Raw genomic sequence first — 12,005 nt, forward strand, 5'->3', positions numbered from 1 at the left:
TTGCTGTGATTGCTCTTGTTATTCTTGGAAAAATTTCGTTGGTGACTGCATTTTGAATTTTTGAGAGAGCCTTGGCAACTATCATTGCATATGCTCATATTTTTCTCTTTGTACAGCTGAAAGTTGATTCTCATCTTCTGGTTCGGTGAAGCCCTTCTCAACGATCTTCCAAAACCCTTCTGACCAAAGCAAGGTTGTTATTTTCACTTTCCAGAAATCATAGTTTTCTCCACCAAAGATGGGAAGAAAAGAATATGAAACTGGAGTGGTTTCTTTAGGAGACATCTTGGCAGGTTGATAAAGGGGATGCCCAATATGAACGAACCTGGCTCTAATACCAATCTGTTGGATTGAAAAAGATGGGAATAGGAAATCTGGAAATGCAGAAGTTTATGAGTTGCTACTGGAGAGCTCTTCAGTTTCTATTGAATGGATTAACCAACAGTACATCAGCAGGGCTATATTTCTAGGCAGCTTAGGACTCTAGACAATTCTATCTTAGAGAACCAAAAACACTCATCGGGACTCTAATACATCATTAACTTAGATTGTTACAACAACCAACTACTTCATAAATTCAAATCAAGAGATAAACAGAAGACTCTAGAGTTAAGGAGAAAGTACATTAATTCCAACATTGTAATCACTAGTATAAGAAAAATATGAATATACACCAACATGGATTAAAGTAAACGTAGTATACTCTAAAATGTTGTTGGTGCCAATTTCGGCATCAACGAGTCAACAGAAGTTGAATTGAAATCCAAGTGTAAAGTGGTGGGGTTGCTTTCTTGAAGTGGGCCTATCTCTTCCTTCAATTAGTTTGATTATATGTGTGGCCTTGGTCGTCCATCTCTTGTGACTGAAGGAATGGCCCTGGGTTTCCTTCGATTGATGTTGGGCCTCCAAGCTCCTTGTTGGGTGAAACTGATAGTCTCGTCTCGGACTTCCTTCACCTGATGTTGGGCCTCCAAGCTACCTTGTTGGGTGAAACTGATAGTCTCGTCTCAGTCTTCCTTCACCTGATGCTGGGCCTCCAAGCTACCTTGTTGGGTGAAACTGATAGTCTCGTCTTGGGCTTCCTTCACCTGATGCTGGGCCTCCAAGCTACCTTGTTAGGTGAAACTGATAGCCTCGCCTCGGGCTTCCTTCACCTGATGCTGGGCCTCCAAGCTCCTTGTTGGGTGAAACTGATAGTCTCGTCTCGGACTTCCTTCACCTGATGTTGGGCCTCCAAGCTACCTTGTTGGGTGAAACTGATAGCCTTGCCTTGGGCTTCCTTCACCTGATGCTGGGCCTCCAAGCTCCTTGGGTGAAACTAATAGTCTCGTCTCGGACTTCCTTCACCTGATGTTGGGCATCCAATCCACCTACAACTGGCAGAGCTTCATGGCATAGATATTTTAGCATAGTGTTGGGAGAAAAGAGAGAGCTGAACTCCCCCCTCAGCCTTGTGAAGGCTGGGTATTTATAGGAGAAGAGAGTTGACGTGGAAAGGGAAAGGCATGGCTCAATCCCATAAAATTGGGGTGTCAGCCCCCTACTCTCTACCTACTGATACTCTAGAATGGGTTTGACAGAGGGCTTGACACGTGGAAAAGTTGGTGAGAGTTGGTCACTACCATGTCTCCTTGACTGTGCCAAAGTGTGAGCCTAAAGGTCGAGGCTTTAGGCTTGGAAGTCGTGGCCATGATCCTTAGAGGTCGGGGCTTCTAAGCCCTGGGGGTCGAATTCTTGGCCTTGGGGGTTGAGGCTCCTGATTCCTTCGGACTATTCTATTCTAATAGCCAGGTCACAATATGCTCTAACCTTACCATCCAAGATGACAAGTCAATAACATGGTGACTGTCCAAGACCTAAAGGTGGAGGTCCAAGATCAAAGACTTGGCATACCATGGTTAGGCATCTCACTAGTTATGGTTATTTATGTCTAAGGATTCCTTTTGTTTCTAGATGAAAGGTTCAAGTGCGTTGAAAGGTCATAGTCCTACGTGGACTCTTTGACATTTCAACGCGTCCTACATGGAATGGGTTGAAAAGTCAAAAGTATTTGTCGAACCAAATTATGACATCAACAAATGTAAATAAATAGACCAGATAAAATGAAACAAATTAGAAAAAAAAATTCAGAAGCAAGCCTTACTGGTGGTCTTTCTCTTTCCACTCAAGATCCAAAACGGGGGGAGTCTAAGCACCCTGCTGTATGTTTTGGGTTCCAGACCCATGGACGTTACTGTGGTAAACTGGTAATAGGATCGGCTCGGGCCGGCTGTTGTTGGTGTTGGTTCGGTCAGACTTTGATGCTTCACCTGCTCAGTCCTTATGAACCTTTTGTAATCATATCTAGATCTAGGGCGTCGGGGAAAACGACGGGACTGGTAATTTAGTAGAAGAAGAAGCTGCTAGTTGACGCTGGGGATGAGTAGGGCTGGACGGAGGAGTGTCTGCGGTGAGGTCGATGATTTCAGGGGCCATTTTTGGCTGATGAAAACGATGATTTGAGGGGAGGGAAAGTTGAGGGCAATGGAGTTGAGGAGGATCAACTTCTTTCCCAGCATTTCGAGTGGACAACATCGCGACATGTGACCAGCGTGTCGTCGCATCAACCAATACCATAAAGTATTTAAAAGGTCTGCATGATGGTTGAATTGGTCCACGTATATCTCCTTGGATTTTCTGTAAGAACGGAATGAGTATTTTAGGATCCTTTGCATAGGACAATCTCGGTCCTAATTTCCCGAATGAACAGGCTTTGCAAAATGAGCGAGGGGCCTTAGAAGCAGCCAATGAGGATTTTGGTTGGGCCTGAGTGTCTGTAGCGCTATTAGAAGCAAAGTGTGTGACTACATCTCCCATTATGGCGTTAGAGCCATGGAAATTGGTTTGTATGGCGTCATGGCCACTAGGAGGAGCAACCATGGCGTCATGCTCATGGTTGGCGCCATTTACAGCGTCATCACTAGGGACAGGGGCGGCCTTTCAGCGGCCCAAGACAGCAGCAGCGCCAGAAGCTGCAATTTTTACGATCTTGTTAAATCCTGGAATCAATTTTTGAGTCTTGCTTCCTCTCACTCTTAAGAAAGGATGCCCGTGTGAAATCTTAAGTATACGGAGCATCATATCACGACCAGGATGTCCTAGTCAGTCATGCCAAAGCCAATATGTGTCTGAATCCAAGAGATCTTCTCTTATGACATTATTGGATTCAATTGGTCGAATTGTAGTGACATAAAGTCCACTAGATTGACACATAAGCTTCTCTAAGATGTGCTTTCGTCCGCAATCATTAGAGGTAATGCAAAGGAATTATATTCCGTTCTCACTATGCTTTTCCGCATGGAATCCGTTGGTTCTTATATCTTTAAAACTCAATAAGGTTCGATTTGCCTTAGAAGCGTAGAGAGCTTCAGTGACTTTAATCAAGGTGCCATTAGGCAAAAGGAATTTGGTCATTCCATGTCCTTGAACTAAGCTTGATGGCCCAGCCATCGTAGTCACAGAGGAATATGTAGGCAACATCTCTAAGAATAATTGCCTATGTCATAAAATGGTGTCCGTAGTTGCACTATCCGCAAGACATTGTAGTTCATCCATTCCTTAAAAAGAAAAACTTGTAATTAAAAAGGAGTCATAAAGAAAAGAACTCAACTTTTATTAATAAGCCAAACGGAATTACATCATCGTTTCTTTAACCAAAGAAAATCTAATCCAATAAACTAGTTAATGCAAAACAATGGTAGTCGTCTAACTCCTTTCGGTAAGTCCAATGTAAATGTGACCAGGTGAGTAGAGAGATGTCGGTGGAGCAAAGCTCACTTAAGTACCACTTATCTCAAAACCTTCCTAGACATCACACTTACATTGAGTACGCCTACTTTGAAGAAAGACTAATATCATTGGCATCTACTACAAAAGTAATATGGCAATTGCCTACATCTCTTGGAAAATAAAAAGACTTAATCAAAATCGCCAGTTTCTGGGTCTTGATCCTTGTAGTCTTCCACCCTTAGATCGAGATCGCCATCTTGATCTTCTTGTTCCATGTAATTTGCCTCCCTTGCTTCACGATACATCTTGTATGTGTTTGCAACGTTCTGGGATGCAGTACACTTCTTTGCCCAATGTCCACTTGATCCACATCAAAGACAAACATCTTTATGGTCAGGCTCCCTTGATTGAGATGCTTTTGGTGCATGATTTGGACGACTATTACTCTTGGTGGCGTCACCACCATAGCCGGAGGCTCCGCCTCTCTCTCTCTCTTCACACGTTGACCTCCACGGTTCCGTGCACACCTCTTATGGCGATTTCCTTCCTCTTTAGGGCGAGAATATGGACCAGAGCGTCCAAAATTGTCCCTACTCTTAGGGTTTCGCTCCTTGCGTCCTCCCTTGGAGGCGCGACTATAGTTAGACTTCGGAATAGACTTGGTTCCCATGGGTCTAGCGTTATAGTTCTTCACAAGAATGTTGTCGTGCTTTTCAGCTACGTTCATGGTTCCAATGAGCGCATGAAATCTTGTGATGCGTCCTGCTTTCACATCAATCCGTTAATTCTTTGAAATCATCAGGGCAGAGATGGGGAAGGTAGATAGAGTCTTCTCGATCAACATCGTATCAGTTATGGCTTGACCACAAAACTCCATCAGAGACTTGATACGAAGAGCTTCCGAGTTATAATCAAGCACAGACTTGAAATCACAAAAGCGAAGGCTATGCCATCGCACTTCTAAATTAGGAAGCAGGGAGTCACGAACGTTGCCAAATCGCTGCTCAAGTTCTACCCATAGCTTTCTTGGATCTTCCTCATTGAGGTATTCACTTTGGAGCGCGTCATTCATGTGTCTTGTCATGAGAATGATGGCTTTAGCTTGATTTGCTTCAAAAGCATTAGCTTGCTCAATGGAGAGCACGTTCTGACTAGGCTCTTGGATGGGTTCCAAAAGTCCATCAGCCTTAAGATGTTGGCGCACATCTCGGACCCACTTATGGTATCCTGCACCAGTTGTCTCTAGTGGAACAAAGTTCAACTTGTTCAGGTAACTCATCCTGAAAAACAACACAAGATTAGGGTTAGTTTCGGAGCGAAAATGCTACCACGAAAAACTATTGAATTCCTGAGCGTAGTCGCTTCCAAGAAATTAGAGATTTTCTGTGCGTAGTCGCTTCCAAGAAAAATCCGATTCCAAGAGGGGTTTTGGATTAGATCGAAACAACGATGTATGTGGTCGATCGTTTTCTTCTCAACAAACTCTAAGTTTGGAGGACTCTACAAGTTCCAAGCTTGGAGTGAGCACGAACCCCCACAGTTCGGCTTTTGGTCTCCCCTATGAAGAAGAAAGGGGGGTAGGAGAAGGGATGTTGGAAGTCCCCGAGAAAAGAAGAAGAAATTGAAAAAAAACTTCAAAAACGGGAACTTTTAGAAAAGATTTACCTTGAAAAGTGGTCGAAAATTCTTGACCGGAAAAGTTACTGTAGATGGCCGGAAAAGTGGCCGGAAGTGGCGAAAAAAGGTTGACCGGCGGCGTTGACCGTAGTTGACCGACCTGCTGACGTGGTAGTCTAGATGTTGACGTGGCAGGCTGACTGGACGCTGACGTGGGAGGATGCCTTTTGGTTCTGGGCCTGCTTCTTTGCTTCTGGGCCTGAGTCTGTTTCTGGGCTTTGGGCTGCACCTCAGTTTCTGGGCCTAGGGCTGCGTCTGATCTGGACTGACGTCTGCTGGGTCGACTTTTCTTCTAGGTTGGTGGTCAAGCGGCGGTTCAGAGCAATGGATCTTCAGGTGACCGGTTCAGGTACTTATAGGCCGGTTCCGGTGATGGGTTTTCCGATTCCTGGGATCTGGGGTCGAGGAGCTTCTGATGGTGGAGTATCGTTATTAGAGGCTGAGCGAAAGGCTTTGAGCCACGCAGGAAGACTTTCATCACTTCTGGAGGCCGGTTCGGGGTTGTTCCGGCCGGTTCTGGAGGTGGCGCCGCCGGTTCTGGGCTCCTGGGGTTGAGATCTTCAAGTTGTGCGACGGAGGTATCTAGGATTTGAAGGCTACGAAATTATCGTTTCAGGGTTAGGACTTCGTGCTGATAACGTGTTTTAGGGAATCAGAAATTGAGAGAAATTTGCTGTGTGTTCTTATTGATAATAAGGGCCTCCTTATATAGAGGATTACAATGCATAGAGTCTGAATCATACAAGGAAAGATAATCTCTAAATTCTTCTAATTAAACCTTATTACCACTAGGTCAAGTAACCTAGAGTTTGAGCCAAACACAAATAGAGATATCCTTAAACAAATATGTAATTTTTGACAAAAAACATATGTTGTAGTCCCACAATTTTGGGTGAAAAAAATTGTGGTCTTGAAATTTATTTATTTATTTTCTTTTGTGAAAAGTTATAGGATTTAGTTTCCATGGGTTGGGGCATTAACCGTAAATTTTAACTCTCTTATTTTTCCTTTCACTTTAAGATAAATAGATAATTTTATAGTTAATGTGATAAATTTCTAATTAGAGGCTGAGTAACATGATAAAAACTTAGCACCTGAGGATGACAACAATGACTAAAATGATGTTATGTAACATGAAACATCAATACATCAGATTCACCGTAAAATTTTCAGTGGTAACCCTGATACATTATCCATAGATTGAGGCGGAGCCAAGTTATATTTCTCTAGTTATCTGTGACCTAGCATATTCCAATATAAACAAATTGAGGTTAGGTGCTCGATTGGACTCTAGCAACCCCTTACAAGACATCCTTATCCAACAAATAGAGGCCCAACATTAGGCCCAAATTTAACTACAGCTAGCCCACTACCACACCAAGGAGGCCTCCACCATCCGACCGCCGGAGGACGCTGCAACCGGCAGTGCCATCGCCAATCCAAAACGGCACTAATTTCTCAAGTTATTACAAACTGTGGTAACTAATAACTATTAGTCTATTACCTTAAGTAAAACTAATTCTATAAAACCAATAGACTATATTGTAGTGTAGCAATATAGATGTTATTTGCTACCCTCTATTTGATGGAAAATCTCTAAATTGAATTATTTTCATGGTCTCATTGATTGTTTGACCTTCTAACACTATCCGGTATTAGAGCAGAAAATAGCACAATTAGGTGTCTTAACAACTTGCCACTGTTTAGCGTAAGAAGAGGGCTTCATCTTGTTGTGTGATTCAAGAGTCATATTAGGAATTTCATTCAAAAACTTTTGGACCCGTTAAAGCCCAAAAGTACCACTTAGATCACTTCTTTCTCAGATCTGTCTGGAACAGAGATGCTAGAATTCATTGTTTCTCTCTGTTCTTGAAAGGTAAAATTTTTCACTCGAGAAAGTGGGCTCGTTTAGGCAAAATTAGTTACTAGACATTCCATTAGCTCAACAACTACCCATGAACAAACTCTGTTTCACTAACTAATCTATGTGCATTGTAAAGGTTTTGATGCTACAAAGTCCAAGACTTTCTCTCTACCTCAGCAGAGTTTAAAACATGGGGGGGGCGGCTGTTCTCGTAGCCATTGCTGCTGCAATAGGAAACTTTCTACAAGGTTGGGACAATGCAACCATTGCAGGTAACTAACTCCTCAATCCTCATTATCTCCATTGTTAGACCATTTCAGTTTTTACAAAACAATGATATGGTCGGTAGGGTTTCCCACAGTGCGACCGAGTTCATATCATTTGATGAACAAGTTTGGCGTTAATAGTATTATTGCAGATCAATATGCATTTAGGTGATAAATCACACAGATTTCATTAAATATCAATATGTGATTGGTATTTGCAGGGGCTGTTCTTTATATTAAAAAGGAATTTAAATTGGAAACTCAACCAAAAATTGAAGGGTTGATTGTAGCAATGTCACTGATTGGAGCCACAGTGATCACAACATTTTCGGGGCCAGTATCGGACTCAATCGGAAGGCGTCCCATGCTGATAATCTCATCAGTTCTATATTTTCTCAGCAGTTTGGTAATGGTATGGTCACCCAATGTGTATGTGCTTCTCTTGGCACGGCTGTTAGATGGTTTTGGGATTGGCCTAGCTGTTACTCTTGTCCCGGTCTACATTTCCGAGACATCCCCGCCCGAGATCAGAGGACTACTGAACACTTTCCCACAGTTTACTGGCACTATTGGGATGTTCTTTTCATACTGTATGGTGTTTTCAATGTCATTGAAGGAAGCACCCAATTGGAGGTTAATGCTTGGAGTTCTTTCCATCCCATCTCTGCTTTACTTCGCATTCACTGTGCTTTATCTGCCTGAGTCTCCAAGGTGGCTGGTTAGTAAAGGGCGAATGGCCGAGGCGAAGAACGTTTTGCAAAAACTACGAAGCAGGGAAGATGTTTCAGGTGCATAAAGTGACCTTCCTTTTTGTGTTGATATTGTGTGTGTGTCCAAAATGATGCTGGTTTAAGAGTCTAGAGTTACGTATGCATGTGTTCTTGGGTTTAAAATTCACTGTTTATGGTGTTTATATCGAAGATAATTGATTTTGACGCCACACTAGCACTGCAAGTTGTGCGTAATGAAACATTCTATTTTCTGTGCTGATATCCTGTTATAAAATGTTTGAGAAGCGTTGCTATATATTGTCTGTTCTTGTGCTAATTTATTAGGCTTGATTGATCGATATGCTGCAGGTGAGTTGGCTTTGCTGGTCGAGGGTCTTGGAGTTGGAGGGGATACATCATTAGAAGAGTACATAATTGGTCCGGCCAATGATCCGGATGGCCGTGAAGCAGCTCCAGAGAAGGATCAAATAAAGCTATATGGACCGGAGGAGGGACGAGCCTCATTGATTGCGAGATCAGTCACAGGACAGGCCAATTTCGGCTTGCCGTCACGCCAAGGAAGCATACTGAATCCAAACGGGCCTTATGTGGATCCTCTTGTAAACCTATTTGGTAGTGTCCATGAGAAGCTTTTACCTGAGGGCTCAGGAAGTATGCGTAGCCTTCTCAATTTGCCAAACATGGGGAGCCTGCTAAATGTGGCACCACCACATGAGCAGGACAAAACTGATCATTGGGATTTGGAGCACGGAGATGATTCTGAGGACAATGCACGAAAGCCATTGCTTGCGAGTAGACATACAGCCAGTATGGCAAATGACATGCTTCCTGGGAAATCTACCAGCTTCGTGGGAGGCATGAAGAGGCGAAATAGCCTCCTCATGCCGGGAGCTGGTGGCGAAGCAGTGAGTAGTATGGACATTGGTGGTGGCTGGCAGTTGGCTTATAAATACTCCGAGCGCGTTGACAAAGATGGGAAGAAGACAGAAGAGTGTCAAAGGGTTTATTTGCACCAGGAGGGTGCACTTGATCAATCTCGCCGTGGCTCAATGATTGGCTCAATGCGCGGCGGCTCTATGCTCTCAGTTGCTGGTGATGGTGATACACCTCTGGAATGTGAATATTTTCAGGCTTCTGCTCTTGTTAGCCAACCTTCTATAATTACCAAAAATCAAATGAGCCGGGATGGACCACCAAAGCTTGGCCCTCAAGAAACTGCTGTCCAAGGATCCAGTTGGTCTGATCTTTTGGAACCCGGAGTCAAGAGTGCATTGTTTGTTGGCGTAGCAATTCAAGTTCTTCAGCAGGTACTGACATTTCCTGTTGTTCCCAGGAAATGTAATATGTGCTCGAACTTGACTAATTAATCTTATCTTAAATTTGCAGTTCTCTGGCATAAATGGGGTTCTTTACTACACTCCCCAAATTCTTGAGCAAGCAGGAGTTGCAGTTCTCTTATCAAATTTGGGTCTCAGTTCCACCTCAGCTTCTATTCTCATAAGTGCTCTCACAACCCTATTGATGCTTCCATCTGTAGGCGTTGCCATGAGACTAATGGATGTCGCGGGCAGAAGGTGAGTTTGTCAAGAGGAGAGTCCCCAGGAAATCTTGTTGTCTTGATTTAACATATATATTCTAATTCTCTTCTTGCAGGTCACTCTTGCTGAGCACATTACCAGTCCTAACAGGAACACTCCTACTACTAATTTTCAGCCAACTTGTCAACATGGGTTCTGTTGTTAATGCCACAATTTCCACCATCAGTGTGGTGCTCTACTTTTGCACCTTTGTCATGGCTTTCGGACCAATTCCCAACATTCTCTGCTCTGAGATCTTCCCAACTCGAGTTCGAGGAGTCTGTATTGCAATATGTGCTCTCACGTTTTGGATAGGAGACATCATCGTCACTTACTCACTGCCTATTCTGCTCACCTCTATGGGTCTCGCCGGTGTCTTTGCCATCTATGCTGTTGTGTGCGCCCTTTCTTGGGTGTTTGTTTTCTTGAAGGTTCCAGAAACAAAGGGAATGCCCTTAGAAGTCATCTCTGAGTTCTTTGCAGTTGGTGCAAAGCAAGCTGAAATTGCAGAAAGAATTAGTTCTTAATTGTTAGTCAAGGAAATTAATGCATGGTGCTTGTTTTTTGTTTTTCTGTTTTTTTCGATCACTTGTCTTTAGCTTAGAGGAAGTAGGCACAATAACACTTAAATTAAGTCACGAATGAATCCATGTAAAATGGTGATGTGAATATCAGTGCCTGCTATGTTTTCCATGACAGTTTGTGTATATAATCTTTGATATACTACATGCGAGTCAAATGAAACTTGGCTGTCCGTCTCGATTTTTCAGTTATTAGGCTGCGATAATGACACTCTAATTTTAACTTCTTACTCTGAATTAGACATTTTTATAAGGGCAATGATAGGGGGTCTCAATGGAGCCTAAGATTTGTGGCTTCAAATTCTAGGCGTCATACCACGTAAGCAAATATAAGTTTATTCTCAATTCTACATCATAATCTTGCTGTTTGGACCCAAAATGAGCATTTTAGCATGACAAGGCACGTCTTTGAGAAATTGAGCCAATGTCAGTGGCTCAAGCTATATGTTGTCGAAAAGTTCGAAATATATATTTAGAGGCTAAATAAAGCCTACTATGGAAGCATGGAAGCATGAAAAGTCAACTTTAGCACATTTTCCTACTTTGGCTAGGAGAAACCGAGCTAAACAAGGAAGGAGGGGCGGCAGACTAACCAAACGAAATCCAAATGAGCTAAAACTTTTCAGATTAAATATATAAAGCCCAAGGATCATTTCTTATGAAGAGTTCTAGAGCTATTTTTGAGTAGAAGGCCTTCAAACAATCAGTCCAATTTTCTGCAGAAGCAAAACAGGAAAACTGGACCTGTAAGAGGTCCAGCAGCGTTTCTGGCCCAACCACTATAGCAAAATCTCTGAAATTTTATCAGGATGATCTACACTCATAATGGAATATTTGTTATGAAGAAGTCACGGTCAAAATCTGAGTTCTTGATAGAGATATAATTGAAGGAATAAAGGAGCTGAAAGTGCTTCCTTATCTCCAAAATTCATCATTCCTTATCTCCAATTATGCTTCCTTATCTCCTTATCTCCTTATCTCCGAAATTCATCATTCTTTATCTCCAATTATACTTCCTTATCTCCAAAATTCATCATTTCTTATCTCCAATTAATGCTCCACTATCATTTGTTTAATGCCAACTGTTTTGGCATGGTAGCCTATAAATAGAGGTTACAAATTCATCACTAGGAACACAATTCACTCATCAATACATCTCTAAGATGATCTAAGTCTCTCTAGAGCAAACCTCTCTAAGAGCAACTTCTCTCCTTCTCTTTCTCTTACCGGTGACCACACTCCTAGTTCTAGTCTTCTCAGAAGCCGACTTTCAGTGCCACCAAACCCCCTGTCAACATACTTCGGTCCTAGTCTCCTCGGGAGCCGATTGTAGTACCACGACCACAACAGTTACGGAACCAGCCAAGCAAGGGTAACGCCCTCACAAACCAGCCAAGCTAAAGTCACGCTTTAGTAAGTTCTCTCTACTTCCCAGTGGTTCTCGCTCTGCTCGATCTACAACATCGAGTATCGATTGTGATTTTCAAGAAGATTAGCAAAAGTCCTCACCACGAGGCATAAAGAATCCCACGACGAGGTTG

General features: G+C 42.8%; 1 protein-coding gene across 1 annotated transcript; it reads left to right on the forward strand.

Annotated features, from left to right (window-relative positions):
- The first annotated feature begins 7,179 nt into the window (after nucleotides 1-7,179).
- LOC112183642 (monosaccharide-sensing protein 2) lies at nucleotides 7,180-10,616 on the forward strand. The gene is made up of 6 exons (XM_024322007.2): nucleotides 7,180-7,321; nucleotides 7,446-7,581; nucleotides 7,797-8,363; nucleotides 8,655-9,613; nucleotides 9,693-9,880; nucleotides 9,960-10,616. The coding sequence occupies exons 2-6, from the start codon at nucleotides 7,500-7,502 to the stop codon at nucleotides 10,408-10,410; spliced, it is 2,247 nt and encodes a 748-aa protein (XP_024177775.1). The 5' UTR covers nucleotides 7,180-7,321; nucleotides 7,446-7,499; the 3' UTR covers nucleotides 10,411-10,616.
- The last annotated feature ends 1,389 nt before the right edge of the window (nucleotides 10,617-12,005 follow it).

Source organism: Rosa chinensis, chromosome 2, assembly GCF_002994745.2.
Source record: "Rosa chinensis cultivar Old Blush chromosome 2, RchiOBHm-V2, whole genome shotgun sequence".
Classification (NCBI taxonomy): domain Eukaryota; kingdom Viridiplantae; phylum Streptophyta; class Magnoliopsida; order Rosales; family Rosaceae; genus Rosa; species Rosa chinensis.

Excerpts from the sequence above, each read along its gene's own strand:
- LOC112183642 (XM_024322007.2), top strand. The coding sequence starts at position 7,500 with ATGGGGGGGGCGGCTGTTCTCGTAGCCATTGCTGCTGCAATAGGAAAC. Across the intron at positions 8,364-8,654 it reads AAGCAGGGAAGATGTTTCAG|GTGAGTTGGCTTTGCTGGTC; the intron begins GTGCATAAAGTG and ends GATATGCTGCAG. Across the intron at positions 9,881-9,959 it reads ATGGATGTCGCGGGCAGAAG|GTCACTCTTGCTGAGCACAT; the intron begins GTGAGTTTGTCA and ends CTCTTCTTGCAG.